Source organism: Bactrocera latifrons, unplaced genomic scaffold, assembly GCF_001853355.1.
Source record: "Bactrocera latifrons isolate USDA-ARS-PBARC rearing strain unplaced genomic scaffold, ASM185335v1 scaffold_22, whole genome shotgun sequence".
Lineage (NCBI taxonomy): Eukaryota > Metazoa > Arthropoda > Insecta > Diptera > Tephritidae > Bactrocera > Bactrocera latifrons.
The window spans coordinates 494,353-521,336 of NW_017535741.1; the positions used below are offsets into that span (position 1 = coordinate 494,353).

The 26,984-nt window shown below is 35.5% G+C and overlaps 1 protein-coding gene across 3 annotated transcripts in view; it reads left to right on the forward strand.

Annotated features, from left to right (window-relative positions):
• Positions 1-2,136: 2,136 nt before the first annotated feature.
• Positions 2,137-26,984, forward strand: part of LOC108968537 (mitogen-activated protein kinase kinase kinase 13-B) — a 29,650-nt gene continuing 4,802 nt past the window's right edge. The window contains exons 1-6 of one of the 3 annotated variants that reach the window (XM_018932629.1): positions 2,137-4,021; positions 8,295-8,513; positions 24,863-25,312; positions 25,377-25,577; positions 25,643-26,296; positions 26,363-26,525. In XM_018932629.1, coding sequence (XP_018788174.1) covers positions 8,359-8,513; positions 24,863-25,312; positions 25,377-25,577; positions 25,643-26,296; positions 26,363-26,525 — 1,623 coding nt within the window. In that variant the 5' untranslated portion in view covers positions 2,137-4,021; positions 8,295-8,358. Of the gene's footprint in view, positions 4,022-8,294; positions 8,514-12,507; positions 13,194-13,470; positions 14,151-24,862; positions 25,313-25,376; positions 25,578-25,642; positions 26,297-26,362; positions 26,526-26,984 lie in introns of those variants that run through there. The other 2 variants (XM_018932631.1, XM_018932630.1) reach the window with 2 other exon arrangements.

Here is a 26,984-nt window from a genome sequence, read left to right on the forward strand (position 1 = left end):
AAAGCCAAAATAACTACTATTATTCTTGCCAACGTTCAAAGACAATCGGGAAGACTTTTTGCACAAATTTGCGATCTTGATCAAGGAAGCGCACGGTAAATGTTACGGGGGAATCAGCACCTGTTAAGAACACTACTTTTTTGGTGAAGCTTAAAGTAAGCTTAGCCCAGCAGTAAAAAATGTCGGTATGCACACAGTTTCATAATTTTCCATAACGTTGGAATGAAATTTATTTTATGTTCTGGTTTTTGCAGATATTGAGGTTCTTGAGAAATCAGTATTTATAAAGCAAATGAAAATTAAAAATTTATTCATATTTGCATGCTAAGACACTGAGGTAAATTTGGTGAATTTCCAAGTCGGCTTTGCGGCCAAAGAGGCAAACAAATATTTGAGTTCCACTTGTCGCTGGGTTCCCGTACTTACCTGGCACACTTCCACACAATTGTAGTCACAAGCATACATCGTGGTGAGTAGACCAAAATGCTGGTAAAATGCAGATGACTGTATCTACGTTGTACATTCTATAAAGAGAAGATGTGTGCGCGCACACACACCTTTAGACATGCATACAAACATATTTATACAAGCACATATGAGAGGACACTTTTTTATGCATCAGCAACGTTGTCAGCATATTTGCAGGTGATATGATGGAAACATGTGTATGTGCATGTGCATGTATATATGTATATGCAGAAAATCAAGTGCATTCTTTTGAAAAAGGGGTTACAGTGGTTGTATACGGTTTAAGAAGTAAAAATGCTCAAATTATATTCATATTAAATACAGTATCCATGCGAAGGATTCAAATAAAAATACTCTTTTGACTTGTAGATGCTTCTTTCGATCTTTTTTTGTTTTGCTATAAACTGTAAATATGAGATTCTGAAAATGTTTAATATTCTGACTTTTTATATCAGAAATAATGCCGGAAGTCTGACACAGGGACGTTATTAATAACAATTGTCGGCGTCTGTCCATCACACAAACAATTTCAAACGAGTCTTCGTTAGTTCTACCACATCAAAATCAAATAAGAAATATTATTACGGAAGATATTTACCGAACAAACAGTGTTCTCTTTCCGCTGCCTAACACTACAAACCATTTCAGCTTTATTTAAGATTCGATTATACTGGCCAGCTGCCACGCCATAGATAGGCCTGCTTACTAATGCCAAATGGAGGTCCAGTTTATTTCGAACTGAAGTATATCTATATATGTAAAAGAAAGTTGTGTTAGTTACACCATTTACAACTCCAGAACGGCTGAATCGATTTGGCTGAATATTGGTGAGGAGGTAGCATAGAACGAGGGTAAGCACATAGGATACTATTTATCTCTTTACGGTAAAATTTAATACAACTCATAAACACAAAAATTATATTTAAAATCGTAAGTATTTCTTCAAAATTCATGTTTGTAGAAATCATTTGAATATTTCATTTATTTTTATTATGAACTTTCGAGGCACCCACTTTGCACAGAGTTTTGCCTTTTTAGAGCATCATTGTCCTCGGTGCTCATTTCGCTTGTTTCCAGCTTAGTAAATATCTTTTCAAAGGTGGATTTCCCTGAGCCAAAATTCAACAGTATTTTCCCTCAAAAAGCAATGCTTTATGAACACACGAAATGCTTTATGATCCATTTTTATGTAAACTAACATAAGTTGATTCACAAAAATGCTATATCTTATTAACTAGCAGAATATACAAAAATAATAGAAATTATATAGATGGCAGCAGATAGTAGATGGGCTCAAAAAATCTTTTATTTTTATTTTTCATAAATTGCGGATAAGCCAATCAACCGGAAACATGTAGAAAATGCGAGCCGAAACAGTCCAACACATGGGGCGCCGTTTCATTATGTGCATTCTCATCAACTATTTGGTTTTCCAGAATGTCCTTGTGACCGGGAATCCGTTAGCATATAAGCAGCCGCTTTCCGGCAGACAGACTCCCTGCTTTTGAGGACTTTCACTGCTGTCACACTGTGCAAGATTTTTTCCTTAATTATCGCCTGGCTATCGACGATATCTTTATAGTCTCACTTTTGTGTTGTAAAATTTTGTCTAGAACACATACATATATTAAAGACGAATATACTATAAATATATCGTCGATAGCCAAGCGATAATTCCGGTGGCGCTTGTGAAAAGTAAGTTGTTAGCCGATAAAAAGATGTCGTAGTCATAAGTTAAAATAGTCTAAGTGGACTTAGTTAGTTACCAGGCATATTAAACAATTCTAACCGAATTTCATCAGAATTTTATGTAATTTTTTTTTTCAAAAGTGCCCACTGTGCAATCGTGCTGCGTTGCATTTTCGCTTGTTGTTGCTGCTTAAGGTGTTTAATTGGAGTTCAATGGTGTAGATATTATACCTGCACTTATTTGCTGCTGTTTTGGTGTGACTATTGGTGAATGTATTGGTAAATTTGTTCAGTTCGGCGCTCTGAAGCTCAGCGGTTTTGACAGCAGCAGCATGTTTTCAATAAATATTTCCACCACACCGCGCTATGGCAACGGAGGGTGGAGAGAATCATACCTTGCTGCAAATTTATTGTTGTTGCTGTTGTTTAGTTTTCTTGCTTCCACCACTGGCAGGCTATTGAACGTGGGTTATGACGTTACTGCGCATGATTCTAGCTTTTGTTGTTGGTTTCCTTTTGAATGCAGGTATATGGGTGTGTGTGCGTGTGTGTAGCATGCAAGGTGTCGCTCAAAACTGGATTTGAGCAACAGCCTCTTAGCGCAGCACAAAACTGGTTGCTGGCGCTCTCAGGAAGCAAGAGCCACCACCAAGAAGCAAACAATTTTCCACGGAGGTTTTTGCTTTCCACTTCTTTGTTTTGTTTCGTTTCCATAATCTTACCACTCGCTGCGCAATCTATCGATTTGGCCAAGCGCTAACCACTGCACAGCCAACAACAATGCCAACAACAACGCGGACAACAGCATTGTTTGAGATGTCAGGCTGCGAAGGCAGCAACATGGCTTGTTACTTTGGCCGCTTGGTTCAGTAGTTGGATTGGCGCCGGAGAGCACGCGGATAAACGACACAAAAGCTTAGTGATTACACGGTCAAACACAGACACACATATATAAAATACATACTTACATACATATGTATATGTCTATGAATATAACGGGTTCGTAGCGCTAAAATATTTATATTTTCGAAATATAATTTCCAAAAGTAATTTATTTAAAATATAATTTGAAGTGATTTGCAGTGTGTGGAAGAAAAGTGAGTGTTGAAAAATGTGCTGTGCGGCCAATATTGATTTTATGTTGGCGTAAAGCAGCCGCAGCAGCAGCAAATAGCAATAAAAGTGGTAGTGGCAATAGCAGTGGCAGTGAAACAAGCAAAAGACGAAGCAAAAGAAGAAGCAGGAGCTAAAGAAACAGCCAACGGCAACGAGTAAAGGAAGCCATGGTGAATACGAAGGCATACGGAAAGGCAATATCTACACAAAAAGTGGCGACTAGCTGTGTGTGTTGGCTAAAATTCCAAAAATCGTAAAATCCATAACATAATTTCAAACGGTGAAAATAGAAAAAAAAAATTCTATCGTTACAATATACATATGTACATATGTACATACAACAAAAAGCATACATTTTTGAAAGAAATCATAAAATTGCAAATGAAAGTTGCGCAAAGCCTAGAAGTGAAGGTTGTTAGTGCTTCATTTTAGCCGGAGAACGTGCTCTGGATCCGCAGTGTTAGCCACATTTTTTTGTTGGCTGTTTGGTGCTTGGGAGAGTCCTGTTTGTGTATTTATATAATCAATATTCTGTGGCGAATAGAAAGTGTGTCTCATATTGCTTGTATTATATTATTAAGTAAAAGTAATAATTATTCCAAAAGGAAATTAAAAGCCGTGTTGATTCGTGTCACACAACGCATATCCGCAATTTAAAATATTCTAAATTGTTATACTAGTGAAGTGCGTTTGTGTTTGCGTTTGTCGCTCAGCTATCGGTGTTTCTATCGGTGTCAATTTGCCAACGGTGAGTAGTTATCCTTCCTTATTCATTGCGAATTCGCGGAAATCGTTCTATTTTTATACACAGCGGCATAGATGTTGCGCATAGATACATTCACACACACACATGCACACAAACATAGATACTTGTAGTCATATATGTACATATGTGTGAGTTACAGCTAGAACAAAAAACAGAGATAACATATTTTTGGTTGGAAAATATTATTTTATGAGCATTTGCAATCAAGTTCAACATTTGCTTTTAAATTCTGTATATACATACATACATACATACATACATATGTACACATGTATGGAGGTGTGAGGCTCCTAACTCTACTCATTCGTAGAAAGGGTAAATAGTGAAGGTTAAAGATTTTCATAGTTTTGGACAAGGAATTCCAATTCAATTCTTTCATAACCATTTATACCGTGGACAGAGTATTAAGCTTGCAACGTAGTTTGTAACACCCAGCAGGAAGCATCGGAGATCCTACAAAGCGTGACAGTTGAGTCGATTTATCCATTTACGTCTGTCTGACTGTGTATCGGCGGACTATTTCAACTTCAGAGATATCTGTCTGAAATTTGCACAAGTCCTCTGCTTCCCATGGATATGCTTATTTGTCGAAACCGCCGATATCAGGCTACTATAGAATATTTTTGGCTGCCATACAAACAATTTCATCAAAATAAAGGTCTTATAAGAAAATCTTTCTTATTTGCCAAAATATCTTCATGGAATTCAGCAAAAATTATTGGTAACAACCTCCGAATAAACTATTCAGATCGGTCTATTATAACGGGTGATCTAAGTAGCGGTACTTTTTTCAGCAGCTCTTTTTGACAGATCACGTGCGAGTGGTGTCAAGCTGTCATGTTATCTTTATTCAGTATTGTTTCGCATTTCGTCATGGAAATATATGGAATACTTATGAACAACGATCCCAAGTCGTTCAATTTTCTAACGAAAATTCAAATTCTGTAAACAATCTGTTTCGCACGTAGCTGAGAGTGTACACGAAGACCGTGAAGAGGCGATTCGGCGCCGTTCGCAGCAAATGGACTGACGTATGAAACAACTTGGCGCATTCTACGTCGAGATCTTTAATTGAAAGCGTACAAAATACAGCTTGAAAAGCCATGAGCCAGAGATGGGCTCAAAGGGCCAGTGGAATCATCGAACCATATTTCTTCGGTGAAAACGTAACCGACAAAGTTCACGTTTAGGGCCAGTCGATTGGCTACCAAGATCATGTGATAACACACCGTTAGACTTCTTCCTGTTGTGGGAATATGTAAAGTCTAAAGTCTATGCGGATGTCAAAAAATAAATGCTAAAAAATATTCTTTCGAATGAACATTACCGATTAAATTTGAAGTTTCAGTGTTTTTCCTTAAAAAAAGTAGGAAACCTCGAAAGCCCTTTAGCATTGAGCTATTATACAAACTGATCATAAAATATCATTCATCTTGTTAAGTAAACTTAATTCGAACCTCATGGCTGGAAAGAGCAAGAAAAGCGGCTTCTATTATATGCTAATCTTTGGCCAGTTACGTTATCAAATTTATTTATACTCCGATCAAATAATTACATGTGCAATACTTCAACTTTAATTATTTTTAAAAGGAACAATCAAAGAAGTCTAATAAATATTGCATATAAGGTTCTATCGAGCGTATTGTGTGAAAGATAAAAGCCCACCGTCAACAAACTGATTGCACCTTATAAGAGTGGATTTAGGCCTGAAAAATCAACAAGTAGCTAGATATTCGCCATACGCCAAATTTTGGGAAATGTCCGCGAAAAGAGAATTGACACACACCACCTCTTCGCAGATTTCAATCATATTGATATCATTGGCCTTATCATCCACACCGTTAGTTCTGCTTTCTACAGAGTAGATAAGGAAGCAAATCAATATTTCCTGTCATCAAACAAAAAGTCGTCGCACTCGCAAATAGGCTCCCACGTCATTGTTGACAGTCACAACTTCGAAGTCGTAGATTATTTCGTCTATCTTTGAACCAGCATTAACAGCAACAACAATATCAGCCTCGAAATCCAACGCAGTATAACTCTTGCCAACAGGTGCTCCTTTGGACTGAGTAGCCAATTGAAAAGTAAAGTCCTCTCACGACGACCAAAAACCAAACTCTATAAGTCACTCATTATTCCCGTCCTGCTATATGGTGTAGAGATATGGACGATTGCATGCTTCTGATGAGTCTACGTTACGAGTTTTCGAGAGAAAAGTTCCGCGTTGGCCAGGGCGAATATCGCATTCGTTGGAACGAACGTTGTTTAGTCACATTTATACCAAATCTCGCATTTACTTGCTTGCAACTCCTATGACTATTAGTTGGTAGCTGCTGAATGCGCCGTTTGCTCCTGTCATCCATGGTATCTGCACGACCACTCCGCTTAGTAACAATATAGTTATCTGAACTTTTCGGAAACAATTTTGTTGTTTTTTTCGCTGCTTTACAGAAAAAGCAATTTGGTTAACATTTATGCCAAAAGACTCATTCCTTTAACCAATCCACGCTCCTCATCTGATAATGCAGCATCTTCCTTGAAATTCAAATAAAAAAAAACAAAGTTGATTACTGTTTGTAGTCTTAAACACCTACTTATTCACTTATTTTAAAGTGTATAGGTATATATTGTTTCTATTACAAATGCACCTCTGAAGGGTAGTTGTTTTATGCCGGGTCTCAAATAATATTGAGGAATGCTGTCTTCGGTTCAGGCCTTGGAGCAAAACATCACGCGTGCCATTCGTCAGTTACCAGTCAAAATGCTCGAACGAGTCATGGAAAATTGGACTCAACGGACCATCTGAGATGAAGCCGTGGCCTACATTTGAAGGATATAATCTTCAAAAAGTAAATGCCATTCTTTACCAGATATCAGTTTATTTTGGTTATGATCAAACTGCTAAGGTTCCCTGTTTGCAGTACTTGCAGACATTCATGGACTTGTTCAGAAGCCTTTGAAATGGTAAAAAGTGAAAGAAATTCATATTAGGAAAGCCTATTACAATCGAAGAATAAAATAACAAAAATTAAAGAAAACTAAATTATAGATAGATAGATAGATATATTTTTATTTCATGTACAATAAATATACAGGAAACAAGAGAAAAAAAAACAGCACTATCTCGAGGCCATCAGCTGATTCTAAATTAAAATTATCGACGATCTAAGGTCGGAAAGAGGGACGGAAGGGGTTTTAATGAATATTTAAGGGTTTAAAATAGTCTCGATTAAGAATCCTATTTAACACCATTTTTTGATAGTTATAAATTTATGTGAAAAATTTAAATATCCTGATTTTTGGGTTTTTATTTCCATCTTGTACAAAAAAATTCTTTTGCGAAATTTGGTGTAAACATGTCCCAATTAAACTGTAACTTTTTATTCAAAATATTATGTAGAAACCCTAATTTCGACTTAAAATCGAAAAATCTTAGTTTTCAATTAAAAATTCGTACGTAGAAATATCAGACTTTTTGAAGTCAATAGAATTATGTTTGTTGAAATCTCTACTTTCTGATGGGGTATAAGTATGGAAAGTTTTCTCAGACCTCACCAATTTTACCTTTCGTTTTCAATAGGTTTCATACCATTATGATTCTTATGCTTTCAAAAATTACTTACCCATGTCTATTCGAGATTTATTTAATATGACAATGATAATTGAATTTATCGCTTCAAGTATTTAGAATTTTTTACTTCAAATCATGTCTCTCAAAGTTTATCAAGTTGTCTATACGACTTTGCGCGATCGAGATTTTTACCATATGGATTGGTACAGTGAATAGACTTTTTGTACTTCCAGAATTTATCCATGCAATCATATTAGACAAAGTTTGTGGAAGTAACTTAAATAAACACCTGAAAAAGAAATTATCATCTAACCTTAATTACTTTCTTGTTAACCCGGCACCAGAAACCAGAGTTGAAATGTCTGAGGATCATCTTAAAAAAAATGTAGATAGGTACTATAAGTGAAAAAGTGTTGTTCCAAAACTCAAGCATCTTCTAGAACAACCGAGGAAACTCGTCAAATAATAATTAATCTCAGTTGTAGAAAATAATTAGAGGTTGGTGTTTTTACATTTGTCATATGTACTATACAATAAAGAAATGAGATCCATATTAGTTGCAAGACCATATTCCGAAGTTAAATGATTACTTATATTAAACAAAACTATCTAGCAAAATATAATATTATTTTTTACTACTTGTGAAACAATTTGTTTAAAATTACGTTATTACTTTCATTCCAGCAATAATCTATTGAGGAGTGGTATAGATGTATTTATATATACATAAAGGCCAACTTCTCATACGATGCATCCGTCTAGTGAACAAATAAGTAGAAGCCGACAGGATCTGGAAAAATCAATAGAATTATCACTTTCGCATAATGTCTTACCACAAGTACGATCGCATCATGGCAGCGCTGCCAATATATATCAAGATCAAACGGATGATTTTCGAAGAAGGTAATTAAAAATCTATTTTAATTTGTGTAGGAATTTCCGTTTGCTTATAATGTACTAACTACGAAGTGACCTTATCGATTTGTCGCGAATTTATAATTAATGCGAACTTAAACCATTGTGTAGCTTGTTAATATAATACCATAGAGCTAATTCCATGAAATAACTTTAACCGGCAAAACTAGGGTTTGTGTTAAACGTAAGTTCTCTCAAATTAGCGAGCTCCCGTGTTTTCTTCTGGGGTTGTATTCTAGTGAGTTCCACTCTCACCCTGAGTTGGTTCAATGTCCATTCCAACCGTAAATTATTGTGACGAAATCGAGAAATCTGAAGTTTTAGTGGCAAAAGGTATTCCACAAAAAATTGGGCAAATTTGATGAGTTAAAAGTCCTTGTCCAAATATAAGGCCGTAAGATCCGACTGTCGTGGGAATTGTTTACTGCTTATTCACAGGCAACCGCTTCCACTATCTCATGCCATTCAATAACTCAATAATTTTTTATTAGCTGCGGGCCTATTTGGCTTCAGATCTAAAGAAGAGAAATTTAATTCCTGTTCCATGCCACAAAATATTACAACGACTTACTTACATTAATTTGGGTTTGCTGAGCAACGAAAACTACGGTGGTATTAAACTCGTAGGATTGAGTACTGAAATATTTATATGAATTCAGGTTAAATAGCTGGCAAGTGAATTCCATTAAATATCGCTATAAAATAGGCATTTGCCTTAACATCTGGAGGGACTAATAAATGTTTATAAGGCAAAATTTTTGAATCATGTGCACTTGATGACTCTCATAAAACGAAACAAGAACTTGAGTGCATAACAATTTATTTTATCGGGTTAATTATACTATCAAATTCCAATGCAAATCAACGATTAGAACGATTACATATTTTGCGCGTTTTTTGCGTCACGAGTATAAGAGAGTTCAACATGTGACTGAAACTGGAACTTTATTGTTATTGCTGGCAATTGTGTTTGTTATTATAATATCGCGAGACAGCACCAGTAAAATCGTTAATCACTATCACAAAATTTTGAAAAAAGTGACAGAACAACTAAACTAAAATTTTTGAAATTCTAACGTGCTTAATTGATAACGATACCGAACCAGTTTGGATTTTTTTTCATCGCAGGAAAAATGGTTCTATGCGGTGACAGTCACCATTCACTCATAAAATTCATATTATACACACACATATGTGCTTATGTACATCCATATTCAGACTAATGCTTGTGATTGTTTGTAGTACATAGTAAATTGCCTCCGCCAAGCCAAGCAGCTTCAAAAACTGGTTTCACGATCTTAATGAGCATCGATCGCCTGTTAGCCAAATACCCGAACCGCTTGGTGAGCGCAATGCGCAAGAGAATGGTAAAATACCTGCCAGTTTCTCCACCAATACACGAGTACATAGGGATATAGTTGATGTGTTGTATTTACGTATTCTTATAAAGGGTGTGTCATTAACCTCTGTGACAATATTTTTGTTAAATTTTCTTCTAGTATAGTTAGAAGTGTGCACTACCACTAGAATTCGATCAGATGTTGGCAAACATGCGCTTTGATTCAGTTTTTTGAAGAGGGCTTGAAACTTGTAGGCCCTCCACAGCATATATTATTAAAAGCTCCACTAGTCATCTAAATATATGTTTTGTCTGGATACCACGAGAATAACGCAAAACAGTATATTCCGAGTGATACACGATCGTCTCTCTGCCAGTTGTCCTTCAAGAAGTCAGTAAACTCCCGAAGACTTATCACTCTACACCACTACAATGCGAACTCTCATACATCGACTGAAACAATTGCATTTCTGAGTACTTAAAACATCAATTTTAGGAGTCATCACTATATAATCCCGACTTGGGACCGAATGACTTCTTGTATATTTCCAAACGTAAAAGATAAACAAACGGTTAATGTGTTCAGAAGGCATGTTTTGGGGATACCTCAATCAGAGTGGAAAAAGTTGCTTTAAGCGCATGCAACAGTGTCTAGATCTTAATAGAAATTTTTTGGACAACAATAATACGATTTGTGATGACTAAAATTGGTTTTTGTTTTCTATTCCATTGTTCCAATTTTTTTCATTCAAATATAATATAACAAACTTTGTGCCCGGATGAGTGTTTTTGCGAGAAACTCGTCTTCATTTCATTAATATGAAGAAAAGCTCATCCGAAAGTCATCGTTTAGTCGGTTTATGACGAACATACTCTAGGCGAATGCCAAAAGAAATTTGCATGGTATAAAAGTGGTGATTTTGGCTAGAAAGACGAAGAACGTCCTACGAGAACAGAAAACTTTGAAGGTGAGGAACTGGAAGCATTGATGAAAATTGTTGCCAATAAAAGCAGAGCTCGCAGACTTTTGAAGTCACTCAAGTAGTAATTTCGATACGTTTAAAATAAACCATTCAAATTAAAGGATATTGAGTGCTATATGAATTTAAGCCCAGAGGCGTTTTAAGACGACTTTGCATGTCAGAAATGCCTCTTGAACGCTTAAAAATAGTCGTTTTTATAACGGATTGTAACTGGTGGTGAAACATAATACAACCCGTAACGCAAATTATATTATATCCAAATTAATGGCAAAGACGAATATTAATGACGAAAAGGTAATGCTCTGTACTTGATGAAATCAAGAGGACGTGTGTATTATCAGCTTCTAGTACACAGTGAAAGCCTGAAAGAAGAACTCTACCGACCACAACGCATCAAATTGAAGCGAACGATGTTCGCAGAATTCCAAGAATTTCTGTTATGACAACGTCCATGCTGTAAGACTAGGTAAGTACTATTTGAAAAACAGCGGCTGGGAAGATTTGTCTCGCCTGCTTATAGCGCAGACCTTGCCTCTTCTAATTACTAATTTTTCCGGCTGTTGTAAGATGCCCTCACTGTAATACGGTTTACTTCAGAACAGGGTTTCAAAATACAACTTGGTGCTCTGAATCATTATCAACTAACATTGTATAACCAATTAAGATGAAGGCGCTGTTAATCTGCCAAATGGATGCAAATTGACATTTGGTGTTTAAATTTTGATCGATCTTTTTCAATGATTCGAGAGTTTGAGACTCTCTTTCTGGTCTTCGAAACACGCCCCACGAATTAGATTATACATATGAATATCAAATTACAACAGTTTCAAAAGGATTGCGGTTAAAAATATTTTTGAGAAGGGTTGCCACCCGCAAAAACAAATAACAAAAATTATAAGGAACTATCACAAAGGAAATTAATTTAAAAAGCTTCATGGTACAAAATATTTCTGAAAATTGTTGCCGCCTGCTAAAACAAATTATATAGACTTTATAATTTAAACGACATACATATTACAAAATAGACAACAAACTAAAGTAATTTAAAAAGGTTTACATTAAACGAATCGAGTTATTACTAAAACGTTCTATAAAATTAAACATTGATATCAATCAAAAGTACTTAAAGAACGCTTACAATTAAACATACATACATGCAATATTTGTGCAATATGGTCACCAAACTAAAGTAGAAGTCATACAGTTAAACCATGTTTTAGAAGTAAAATATTATGAAACTGATATGAAACTCGGGAGATATATGAATCAGTTGGACGAATGTTTGATAGTGGTTACCTCTCAATATTATTTGAAGAATGTGTTCAAAGGTTTGTATCATTCCCGATTGGATTAACAGCCATAACATTCCAAATATATAATGATTTCAAACTACATTCGAGGCCGTAAGCATAATGGATTACTTATATATTTTACCATAAGCTACCTAATGAGCCACCTTGTATAAGCATTACTTCAAGTCAGACCATAACCAGACACCGAGTTAGCTTCAGTGCGAAATTCATAACCGTCAACACCAAACCCAAGAGAAATGAAAATAACACCAGCGCAAAAATAAAACAACAAGCAACAAAGCTATAACACAATTATCGCATATTCATCTACAATCAGCAAAGCGGTGAGAAAAAAAAATCGCACTGTGTGCGCATACGGTGCCGCGAACACCGAATCTCCACAACGAAAATCAGTTGACGAACTTCAATCGTAACGGTGAGTTCCATTGCTGCGAATACCGTCCAGCGCCGTCGTTGGAAAAGTTGCGCGTGCGGTTTAACTGTGAGCGTGAGTGAGAAGGAAATAAATCGGAAACCAATTGATGTATTATTTTTAAGTGATAACATGAGCTAACAACTAAATTGCAAATATTCGAAAATATCAAGCCGAAAATCGAAACGCCAAGAGTCAAACCAGCTACGCACGTGTGTGTGCTGTAGTTAATAAAATTAATGTGGGAATGTAAATCCCTCTTTATTTGTATGTTTATGCATGTGTGTAGTACATAAGCGCACCTGTGTGAACGGAATACCAATACATTTATATATTTTTTACCTTGACGTCACGGCTCTTTTTATAAGCAGCCAGCAGTCGCGAACGTAACGACTGTGTATTGGCCATGCTCCCGCTCAACCGAAACGCTAAACATATCTTAGATACGTCTAGATAATAACGCGACAACCCGGGCTCCCAACGCGTGGCGGAGAGTGTACGCGGCGCTGATACCAACAACATAACACAGAGGCACATTAACAAAAGTGCCTGGTAAAAAACTAAAGCAGTAGAAAAAACAACAACAAACGGCTCACAGCGCGGAATTGTGCGAATACACAAGTATGTATGTGCATGCGTGTATAACAAAAGCAATGCAAGCACACATAAACATAAATAAAATTTGTATGCACGTATGAATGTGCGTGCGTGTTTCGTAAAAAGAATGCTGGGTAAAAAATAAAGCAATTTTGTTACAAATAAAATATTTACAACAACAACTGTTCGCTGAAAAAAAAATTAAAAATAAATAGCCAAATAAATAAAATTATATTTCGCGTACACAATCAGCAACAACAACGAAATTTCGAAAGTGTACACAAGCAAAAAAGTACAAATATTTTTAAGCAGAAACATGCAAGTGTATGTATGTACGTATGTACGTACATACATAAGCATCGCAAGCACACATGTAAGTCGTGCTTAGCTCGGCTGTTCCCGTCAAAAAAGCAATTTTGATTTGCTCACATTTATCGCCGCAGTGAACCCCAAATGCTACGAATCTGTGCTCAAAATTACGAAATAAAACAAACAAAAACATATCAATTGTACATAGAACGCAAAAAATTGTTCACAAAAAAATATTGACGCCACAAAAATACCTTATTATCATAAATTCAACATTTCTTTTGCACACAAATGTACGATAGTGCGCTTATTTAATAAATACACACATACAAACAAGGCTGAGACCAGACACAGCTGCGCTGAAACCCACGACTCAGCAAAAAACAAAAAAAAAATTACTGAAACCAAACTGAAGTTGAAATAATCTCTCACATACGTTTGCAAAACCAAAATAACAAAAGTTAAACACAAGAACAACTGTAAAGCAAAAATTGCAACAGAAAAATAAGTACTTAAAACAAAAGTTAAAACAACAACAATCAGCTTGAAATCACCCACTGTAATAACGGAAGAGACGCGAGCAACGTGAGCGTGTGCTGAAATGGTATTCTACATATCGGTTTTTGGCAAAAATGTCGACCCACCCGACAAGCCGACGGTCAATGAAAAGAGGTGAGTGGGAGTTCACAAAAATGACGTTTGGTTGGGTGTAAAGGCAGGAGTCCTGTGTCATTACTCTCAATGAAGTACCAAAATACCTACACACACAAATGCATCCACATTTATGTAAATATATAATTGCACATTTTTCATTCGTCCACTTGCAAATAAATCTTCGATGTCAATGTTTGTATGTATGTAAAGCAGCTTCGCGTTGTAAATAAGTACGTAGTGTCAGTTAAAAATAAAGTGTTCGCCACTAAGAAGAGATTCCCGAAAACCAGACTTCCCAACCTTCAATTGAGTACAACAACAATAACAATAATAAATACGACCGCAGACGGCTGAAGTATTGCGACTTTTGTCTGCGGCACAAATCACATATGTATGTACATACGTGCATACGTACTTATTTATTTATTGTAAGGTCAAAGTCCGCCACAATATTAAATTAAGCTCGGAATTATTTATTTTTATTTGTTTTGATTTCTAAAGTAGACATTTTGAACGCGTGCGTATTTTTTGCATTAGGGTGTCAATGGCTGCAAGTGTATTTCGAGTTAATCCACAGTTCTAGAGTTCCGGTACATCGAATCTCTAAAGATGCTTACTGCTGTACAAATATAGTTATTAAGGTTGTTATATATGAAGAAATATAAATCGTCTAGATTTGGACCTACATTAAGGCTGTTATCAGTCAGCGACCTGACTGTCTCAAGCTTCCAGTTTGAAGATAGAATGTGTGTACATACATATGTATATAAAGATGTAAACTCTGCTTAGGTAGATGAAAGCGAAAGTCATCACCTCCGCCTTCGACTGATAGATGCAACAGGTCACGACTTGGCATTAAGCATTTCCCACGAATATTTATACATAAGTACATAAACTTAACTATGCTGATTTATGTCAGAAATATATGGTAAAAATAGAGCCATTATTTTTCAATTAAACTGAAGGATTTATTTTCCATATGTAGTTCCATTTTGGTCATATACCATTTGCCCTCGTGCCTATTGGCAAAAACTGGGACAGCTCATTTTTACAAACTTCTTTTCAGATGATTTTTCGTTTGCCGTAGACAGGTAATAATCACTTGGTAGAAAATCGGGACAATAAGAATAACCTAACCAAGCTCCCGGGGCTTCCAGAAAGTTATACTAGCTAAACACACTACCTACCCGAAGCTGGCCGATTTTTGTTTTGCTCAGACTGTCTGTTGACAGTACAAATCAAAATTACGAGCTTCGCATTCTCTCCAAATATTTAGCAAAACCTTCCGGACGGTCAATCCTGTCTCTTCCATCGGTTACCCCGACTCTCAACTCGATTACGACCGTTTTCGCATAACATTGGCGTAAGTAACCTACGTTCCATTACCAGTAACTTTCCTTTTTAGAAATGGATTGATTTTCTTGCGATTCTGCAGTGGTTTGCGGATAAAATTCCTGTGTCAAACTCTTTTTCGTCTTTCGGGAGTCTTGGCGGAAGTGTGGGCCAATTCCTAGCTTTATGAAATTTTACGAAAAAACAATGAAATTATAAGAATGCGTTGAATCGAATTTGAATTAAATTGGTTCTGTTATACACTGGTGGGTGTGCTTATCCCACGACGGTTCCAATGTTCACACTGTTACATAAATCGAAATTATTGTGTGGTCCTGGTGAACTAATCTCTAGCGAGAGTACCATAAGTAATTCTATATATGTATGTATTATTGTAAACATCCTCAATATTGTGGGGCCTTCCCCAACAAACTTGCCAAATCTCATTAATTCTCAAATAATTTACTTTATTGTTTTTATTTACTCAATTTCTATACACTTTCTAATCTAACTATTATCAGCCCTTAATTGTTATCAGTTTACACTTTGTTTTGTTCGAATTGAATTAATCGAAGGTCAAAGTGAACGTTCGATTTTATTTTCAATATTTCTAATTATAATGTGTCAATATCTATATTTAGAAAGCATGTGTCTAATGGCTTTTATAATTAACCTGTCGTCATTAGCAATACTGAAGTTCAGTGTTGACTTACGAGTGATAATTATAGTGAACTATAAACTATCTCTCCGACTCAGGTGAGGGGAATACTCGGTTAAATAGTTAAGAGACGGCGTATATTTCAAATAAATCTTACGCTTAAGAATATTTATAACATAAACGTTTCAAGCTACAATAAATTTTCTTCTAAGCGTTTTTACGAGAGCAGACTATCTAATTGTTCTCATAATCAACGCGGCGTCATTCTCATTTGAACGTAAGAACCTGCGGCTGCGGCGAGGTAATCGATAAACGCTTTACGATTACGTTTTAGATCCGCAATACAATAATAACAGTTGTAATTTTAGAACAAAATAACCCTAAGAACTCTCTAGACAATGTCATCATAGCGAGAAATAAACATTGTCGGAAGTGATATGAATTGGCAATATTATTAAGTTGACGGCGTCGAGACCGTAAATATTATACATTTTTAAGAATTCTGTGAGCGACGGTTGCATTTTATGAGAATATGTTGCATATGAGAATCCAGGTTTACATTAAGACCCCCTTTACATATGTATTTATAAACTAATGTGTGCTTCATAAGGATTTATTTGCTATACATATATTATACGTAGGTATACTGTACTTACATAAGTAGATACTGGCATACCAACAGGCACATATGCATAACACGAATATATTTACTATTGAAAATTACATCGGTTGACTGCAATAACACGTTTAAGTGTTTAAACTTATACCTAGGTAACACATGTGCAGCTCCCATTTACATATGTACATATGTATATATCTACATTCGCTCTATATTCACATTCATAACAATAATTCAACAGGAAAGCTTAATAGCGCGCTAACAAAATAATACAAAACAACAGCAATAAAAAGGCAGACTAATAAAATAAATCAATTACAAATAATGCATGTACGTTTGTATATAGAATTCAAGTGATTCCTCCACCTGTCGTGCTTGGTGAGTGGTGTGATGTGCGAATATTGTAACATTCTGTCACATATATGTGTACGCACATACACAATTCTACATAAATATTTACTCAACCTTATCTTATCGCAAAAAATGTGTTTTGTTGTTTTTTCTCACCACGTATTCACCGTCAAAATCGCGCCACAACAATCTTTAGTTCACGCTACGAAAACCATTTAATTCGTATTTTTTGTTTATTTATTTTGCAAAACTTAAAAATGTATTAGCATAAATTCATATGTATGCATTTCAAGTATGAACGCGATGACGCGCTTGTTATACGCATATTTATTCGATCCCTTCGAATCTGATCCAATACTCGATGGATTTCTTAGTCTGGAATGTGTGGCAAGTTGGAACATGAATGTGAAATAACTGAACTTGAATGCCGTCACAAGCAATATGTGACTTCAAGAAAGTGATTGACTTCCCGAAAAACCTCTTATCACGACCTTGACTTTTTAGAGCAATTTCGACGTTTTATATCCTAAACCAGCCGCGTACATAGAAATAAATTTAAGGGGATTTCCGATCAAACTTTGCATCATGTTAAAAAAGAGGTGAAAAAGTTAAAAACCAGCGTGTTTTTTTCAGTGTTGATAATGATGAGGAATGCACTGCGACCTTTGGTCTATTGTGCCCTTTTCAGTGTTTATTATAATGCACTACGTCAATTATCCATTAAATTATATTTACTTTTCAACTGAAACTGAAACAAACTTTTTTCAAAGGTTAATCCGATCTTCCAAGCTGTAAAGCCATAAGGTTCTAAATTTCTTTGCTCGAAGCATCAATACCTCTGATATCTACTGATTCCAGTAGAGATACAGAGTTTGGTATAACTGTTTGTCACACATTTTTAGGGTTTCAATGAATTTTTTATTCTGTTGCATCTGTTTTTATTTTAATGTATAGAAGCATACTTGTGTGCTGGACCTTTGTGCCCATATGTGATATAAGAGGGGCACAATAGACCATAGGTTACAGTGCAAAACCTCAATTATTTTCTATATTTTATCAATTACAGAGGATTAGCATAGAGAAAAAACTTCAGCTTCAAACTCTTCCGTAACTGTGACGTCGTTTGGCCACTGTTTTTCAAAACTTCTCCTAGTGTTTTCAATTGTTGTTGTTTCAATTGTTTGAACCTAGGTTTGAAATCTTTGGCGATAGAAGATTTTGATGTTTATACAATATTACAATGTTGAAGAAATCTATCATCTAATCTTCTTAATAGTGGTTTAAGAATCATTAAGGATCGGCGATAATATTATTGACTTTTTATCAATAACAAGTGGAAGGATACAACTTACAACCCTTTTAAATACTTCTTTGCGTACGCCACTGTCCTGAAAGAAATATAAAAGTATTCTACACGCATCAGGAAACGTCGTAGGCAATATAGAGTATGCTATATCTAAATGAACAGCATGACAACTTGAATTTATTTTGGCATGCTAGTCTGTATGTATATATGTATAAGCGAATATACCCCTTAGTTTTCACACCAAAATGTAGGTTTACCACACCCATATTTAGATGAAATTACATATCTCAGGTCATACCGACCAATATCAACCAAATTAGGTACGTAAGATTATTTTCCAAAGATTAGTTTCCTTTGCAACCACACCTACTTCCCAAATAACAAAATTTTAAATTCATTCTGATTATTTTACTTTCCATTATACAAATCAACAACCATTTAATATACCGTGATAAAACTTTGAACGAAGTGTGCCTTTGAGCCGTGCTACCATGTGATCAAAAATTGTTCAAGTTGGACCAAAACTATTCAACGACGATTGTTCCTATTGCGAACTTTTACAGAAAATATAGCTGTCATAACTTTTAAACTGACCGATGAAAATCAAATTATTATATGATAAGCGATTTTATTTGAGAAAATATCCTCACCGAATTTGCCACAGAATATTGGGCAAAGCAATATTAGATTCTCCAAATTAATTTTTCAGATCGAAAGACTATGACATATGTGTATATATGTAGCTTCTATACAAAGCGACCGATCAAAATCAAGTCCTTATATGGAAAATGTTTACTGATATCACATTGACTTAAAAATTTATCGATAAAGCACATTTGTTTGTTTGATTTCCAGTGTGTTATCATTAACGCAATACTTTTTCTGAGATGGTTGTCAAACTCATATATATTCGACTGTGCTAAAAACCTTTCTTTAAAGGCATATGTTTCGAAAATCCTTTTTCAGAATGTCTTGTTTCAACTTTGACGACACAGTTATTTCAGAACACATGTCCACTGAGATATACCTTTTTTTGGACAAGTTCACCAATCCAATTCTTAATGATGATTAAAACATTCTGATAAGGAGCGGTCGTGCATTCAGCCGATTTATCTTCAAATTGTAACTGCCAATATCTCTTTGAAAGTAGTGATTGGTTTATTCTCAAATTGAGCTCTTTTTCATCATTTTTAAATAATACCGTAGTAAAAATCTAAAAAATGGACATATTCTACATTTTCGCGGTATTTCCATGGATTCTAATATTTTTCTATCAGGTTTATATGATGTATGCTAAACGCGACCACATAGCGTTAATAATCTCTGCCCCTCACTTTGAATCTAACCAATAATAGGTAATTTTTACTTAAAATGAAAACATCGTTACAATTTATTAATTTTATGTGTGTGTATTCAACGTCAGTATCCAAAGTTATATGTGCTTCAAACTATATACTTGTATGTAAGTATATGTTCGCCTTAGTTATTATTAAAAAAATCATCATATGTTTAACATCTGTGCTCGTTATTTAGTTGTAACTCTGACGTTCCCAGAAAATTAAATATTTTTAACAATTGAAATGCCTAAGTAAGTATATACTACAGATAAACGGATAAGCTTCAACACAGACATGAGCTGAGAGAAGGGCTCAATTTTTTGTAATTCATCGTTTTTTTATAGATATATAAAAACACAGTTGCATAACTTCACATATATAGTTCATGAAAATAGCAATGCAACAGGTTATTCTATTTAAATATCTTCCTAACTTATACCGACCTGCCAAATCAACCAGTTTGATTATTTTGTAAGAATAGACCTTTCGATTCAGTGCCCGCCGGTGGAAGCAGAGGAAGACCTCAACTCCGTTGCAGCGATCAGATAGAGAAGGACCTGGGTGCAAGTGGTATCTCGAATTGGCGCCAAATAGCGAAACAAAGAAACGACAGGCGGAGGGTTGTCAACTCGGTCATAACCGCGCAATCGGTTTCTACGTTAGTAAAGATGAAGAAGTAGACATTTCAAATCAGCTGTTCATTAAAATAGCAGTGTTTGTCGATAGAGGTTCCTATAAGATACTATACTTAAAGTGTTCTTTCCTTTTTATTGGGTAGAAGAAGATTTTATTCTATCGAGAAGTATAAATTCATAGTGAAGGTATGACGATAAGACAGAACTTAGACGGAATCGAAGCTATAAGGATATACATTTCCCCAATGATAACTGAATGGTACAAAATAGAATGATAAAGCGAAGAATTGTGGGGAAAAATATAAAAAAATCAATATTAGAGAACAGAAAGACTAAACGATGAGGCCAAAAGCCGCCCTAAGCATCCTAAAAATTTGTTTAAACTTGAAACACTTTAACAAAGATTATGTATCTGCAGATTATGTGGCTGCAAGAATAAAATTATCAAAAGAACATTGCATTTGGTCATCTGTAAACTGGCGGGAATATGATTTGAGCTAATGAAAACAAAATTTCTTATTTTTTAAGAAACGGGATTCCAAAAGCAATATATCATTCCAGGTACACTACCAAAACTTTTAAACATGGTGGTCTAAGCTTTATGGTGTGGGTTTGCTTTTCGTATCATTAACACGTTGAGGACGGTGCAGTTTTTAGTAGTCAGTTTCATCTGGCGACTCCTAGAACGGTTACTAGCTAAGGGAGATGTAAAAATGCGAAGCCAGACGCAAAGCGCAACGCGACATTATGGCAGAGTTAGAGCGTTGAGAGAAGGGAGCTTTCTTCTAGTTGTTCTTTTGATTGATTGATTTTCAGAATACACGCGTGCTTTTAAAATAAACGGCAATTGAAGCACAGAATGTAAGAAAACAAAATGATTGAAGCGGTAGAGCACGTTGCAAACAGCATTCTCGCTTTGCTCTTGCATAGCTGTTTGAACTTGCAACAACTTATTATAGATTGCCTCCTGGATGAAATGCCTACAGAACCGCAAGCACCCAGAAGAACTATACATTTTCTTCAGAAATATCCTGGAACCGCAAGACAGTCCCAGAAATGATGCCGTGTGTTATTATATAGAACACTATCAGCTCAACGAGGCAAAATTTTTGCTGAAAAGAGAACTAAAAAAGTTACAACGTTCTAGCAATTTTATGAAAATAAACCACCACTTTGTTTAAAATGTTTAAAAAAAACTCACAATTATTAAAAAATATATTTAAAAATTTGTTTTGATTATTTTTTATTTTATTTAAAAATAAAAAAAATTCTGAATTAAAGACGGCGTGACCCAACGGTCAACGTGTTAAGCCGGTGCTATACTTTTGATCAATGGCATCATGGATCGAACAGTATATGTAAACCTACTGAAGGATGTTTTGTTGCCATTTGCCAGCTGGGAAATACTCTCAGTAGGATAACGAGGGGTTTGCATCAGAAAAGATGGACGTATTGTCCTGGCCAACGCAGGCAGTGGTCCTGAATCAAATCGAAAATTTATGGACAGATATTAAAAGAGTTGTAACAATAGAAAATCCATAAAATGGTACACCACTTTGGCTAGAAGTCATGGAGACATAGGAGTATGACCAAAAATCAATCGAAAGCAGTTAGAATTTAAAATTTGAATTGTTAACTGTTAACTGTTTCTTGTCTTTTCCTATCAACCACTACGATTTTCGTGAACTGAATTTTAGTTTTTTTTAATATACATATTTTTTTGGAAAAAAAATGCTTATAACAGAATACAGAAATAGCTAAAAAATATTTAATTCTTCTTTTGTACCTAACTTGATGTCTACACTAATTATGTCCAGGTACTTCCCCGTTTGAGTAGCTTTTTTTAGAAATTGCGTGTTCACTTCTAATCAGTAAAGAACAGTTCAAAAATATTATTTGGGCTTTATTATTGTGCTTTACCGCTTACTTATACGTTTACATAGTTACATACATATGGCCAAATGCAAATACACACCATGCATGCTAGTTACGTCGTTCTTGTATATTAGAAGTATATAGCAATAATGTGGAAATCTCAACAAACTGGCACTGATACTTTGAATGTAGAGTTGAATTGTAGTAGAGTTCGTCAAACATATGTTGTTGCCATTAAATTAACAGTACATCCACTGCTCCAAAACTTCGTTTAGAAAAGGGACAATCCACTCCGAAGGCAAGGTGGGTTTACTGAGCCTAGCATCAAAATTGTACAACTAAAGAATAGGATGTAATTAATCACTTAAAGTTCTTAATTTCCACACAATTTTCGAACTACAATAAACGTAAAATTTAAATGATATTCCTACTTAAAATCATATCATCCTAATAGAGCATTTTTCGTCTAGGTACAAATAGCCCTAAATTGAACACTTAATTTCGAAATTATGGGTAATAAACAGACAAATACTTAAACAAAATTCTAAGAAACTATTAATGTGCCAAGAAATATGCTCTAAACATTTATCAACTATTATTTGTTTTGATGATAAAATTCCAAACAAACTGGTTACGCCATTAATTTGCAACGTTATCTTCTCTTAAGATATGGTGTGATAAACAAAATTGAAATCTAAATATGGAAATCTTTATGACTTAAAAACAAATGTACATTAGGGTGAGCAAATGCTCACTTAAGTTTCCCACACAAGTAAGCTGTTTATTTTCACATACATAGATATGCGTATATTTAGGTAGCCTAGGACCACCATGCCGTATGAGCAACACATAATGTATAGTATAAATCCCTTGCGTGAATGTTCAGCACATTTGATGTATGTATAACTTTGACTGCATATAATTTTTAAACGATTTTTTTTTAAGCCAATACGCTCCTTTGTGTAGATTATATTAGAATTACTTGTTCTAAAATTATAAATTTACCCTTATGTGTTTACATATTTATGTCAAAGTTAAGTAATTGGTAAAATTTGATTTAACCATTTCGACTATGTTGGGCCCTGATTCTCCAAACTTACTAGTGTAACTTTGATGTTATACACATACGACTAATAAAGGGATCCCTAGGTCATAAGTTTTCTTAGAATGAGTCTCTTCTATGTTATTGTCCACCGGGGCAATGCTTTTATATACTCTTGCCACAGAGTATAATAGGTTTGTTCACCTAACGGTTCACTTTCCTGTTTGCAAATCAACCAATGAAAGTATCGGTATTCGAAATTAGAGATCATGTTTTTTTAATAATAGTTAATCTTTGTGCCTAAAAAGGATAAAATTGTTTGAAAACTTGCTCAGGCTCCATATAACTAACAAACCATATGTACCTGAACGTTCGGTTACACCCGAAATTAGCGCTTTCTCACTTGTTATTTGAACGTGATATTGGTCTGTAATGCGCTATTGTTGTATTTTTCGATATTCAGGTATTATGAAGCCGACGTACCTCATTCTATATTAGAAACGTGCCAACTTTTTTCATGGAAAATAAAAACTAAAAAATTTATCGTAATTCTGGGAAACAGTAAGGTGGTTGGTGTCAAGCATTTATACGATCTTCCGTTCGATGTTATTTCTTTCCACGCAGTTTCAACAAGGCAAGTAAAAAAAACGTGTTTTTCCGCAAATTAAAATATATTGCATTAGCGTCAAACTAGTAAGAAAGTGTCCCAGCACGTTACAACTTACGTAAATACCAATTTAATATTACAACATCCCTGTTATTTGGAGTAGTTTATATCTCATTCACTCGTGTTTTGTTGTGTAGATATTAATTATTCAAATAATCTGTATGCATAGTGATCAAATGTAAGATAATATGATACCAGTCATATTCCGGTTACATGGATATCACTTGCTTGGATCATTATGTTCCCTATACGGGTGTTCCTAACACTTCCTGTGTCGACAGACAGTGGAGAGTGCAGTTTCTCTAATTAAAATGTACGTGTTTTTTATTTTATTTCTTGGAAAATTTTCAAAAGTTCACATTGTTGTTTAGGTCCAAAACGGCGGAGAATCTGGCGTTTTCTTAAGGTTGTAAATTGTCTCGGGCCGACCCTGGCCTTATACAAAGTACAAATAGAGATTTCTGGAAAGTAAAATGGTGTTAGGGTTCTCATTCAAGCGACCGATCTAAATGTATTTTTTAAGGGAACCCTATAGTCTATATTTCAGTTTCCTTTAGCATTAATCAATAGCCGGAACTTTCTTTACGTCCAGATTGTTAAATAAAGTTTGAAGTTTTGAACTGGCTTCCAAGAGTTTATTAAACTCCTCTTCGTCATAGTTAAGATCTGTCTGCATCAGTTGAATAACTTAAACTTTCTCATGGAGTTGTTGTTTGTATGATGTATTAAAACGTCGTTATTTAATCATTTTAACATAAAAAAACTGTAACATATACGTAACATTATTTTCCTAAGGTAATGTCTTCAGCCTCAAGTCCTTACCTTAGTCGTAAATAACTTTATTTCACAATCTAACATCATTACTCAAAATACTAATACTATTCTTATATGTATATTGACTCTTCCAGCATGGCCTGCATTCAAGATGGACTGGAACATATGAGAATAGGTGGCGCTAACCTTTCCTACACAACAGACATCGACTTTCATCGCCCACAACCAGAAAATAACGGTACAGACAGTTCGGATAATACCTGTCAACATCGGTGGACACCCACAAATGGTTACCATGACAAGGGTATTGGAGTGATGACAAGCCTACTGGGTTGTATGAAACCAATACTCTCCTTTATGACCAAGACTGGCGTTATCGAGATCAAGGATCCGAAAGATTACGCTTGGGAAATACCGTTTGAATGCATAACGGGGTTGGAGTGGCTCGGCAGCGGTGCGCAAGGTGCCGTCTTCAGTGGAAAGTTGAACAACGAAATTGTTGCTGTGAAGAAGGTGAAAGAACTGAAAGAAACAGATATTAAGCATTTAAGAAAGTTGGATCATCAAAATATTATTAAATTCAAGTAAGTACTTAAAAACGAATACATTTCCTTTATAATCTCTTACTCAACTGTTGTCTTTCCGCAGAGGTGTTTGCACACAGCCGCCTGTATTTTGTATAATCATGGAGTTTTGTCCCTATGGTCCACTACAAAATATACTGAAAGATCAGCGGAATAAGAAAGTGATGCTGCCATCACGTTTAGTCTCGTGGTCAAAGCAAATTGCACACGGCATGCAATATCTGCACTCACATAAAATCATACATCGTGATTTGAAGAGTCCCAAGTGCGTATACAAGTTTCTAAAAATATCTTGGTTAGTCTTAATTTAGTTTCTTCCTCTATCTGCAGTATACTGATTGGCCATCAAGAGATAGTGAAGATCAGTGATTTTGGTACAAGCAAAGAGTGGAATGAGAAAAGCACGAAAATGAGCTTCGCTGGTACCGTAGCTTGGATGGCACCTGAGGTGATACGTAACGAGCCGTGCTCGGAGAAGGTCGACATCTGGTCGTATGGTGTTGTACTGTGGGAAATGTTAACATGTGAAATACCGTACAAAGATGTCGACTCGTCGGCCATAATTTGGGGTGTGGGCAATAACTCATTGAAACTACCGATACCGTCCAGTTGCCCAGAGGGTTTCAAATTATTGGTAAATTTATGTTGGCATACTAAACCGCGAAATCGTCCCTCGTTCGGGCAAATATTAACGCATTTGGAGATTGCCGGTCCGGAGCTTTTGCGTAAAACCGACAACGGCTACTTCGAGGCACAGCAATCCTGGAATGAGGAAGTGCGTATGCATTTCAAGGAAATCTCACAAAATGGCACAAGCATACATAAATATGAACAGGACTTGATCAGACGGCGCACGGCTGAGTGGCAGCATGCGCAGGACATACGGCTGGTCTACGAGGATAAGTTGGAGAAGACAAATCGACTGTATTTAGAATTAAGTGAATGCATGACACAACTACAGGAAAAAGAAAAGGAGATCGCTATGTATGTTTCACAGTTTCCTTTTATGAGAAATACCAATTGCAACTCTTGTATATTTTTCTTTTTTAGGCGCGAAAAGCAACTGCCAGGTTACAAACCCTCGCGACGCTTGGGCAGCACGCTACGAAAAATACAAAATTACCGTAGACGACTTAATCCACCTATTAATATACCAGGAAATGCTCAAAAACAACAACAGTCGTCATCACCTGACCCCGAAACAACGCCAGAGGTAAATTACGTAGCTATCTCTTAGTAGGATTAACTTGAATGAAACCATAAGTTTCTTCTCCCAAAAGAGCATTGATCTCTTTCTAGATACTTAGGGTTATAGCCTACAAAAATCTTCAGTACTCAGCTCAACTGGAATGTTTGAAAGGCACGCCGCATTATTCCTTGCTGAATTAAATGCCTTTCCCAGTATTGCTGTAAGAATTTTATAAGGGCAACCCTAGATCTCTCAAGATTCGAGATATTTAGTTTTTCTTAATTCATAAATCAAATTGCTTTGAGCCGATTAGGATAGTCCGTTGATCTCCCGCTTCAAACGATCATGAACTATTCTAATATTCGTCACATATCCAAAAATATATCGATGGTAACTGTGAAAATCTCTATAATTTCATTCTATTTCATAAACCGCGAAATTATTCAAACTTGATGCTAACTTGTTTCCATGGCAACCACATTT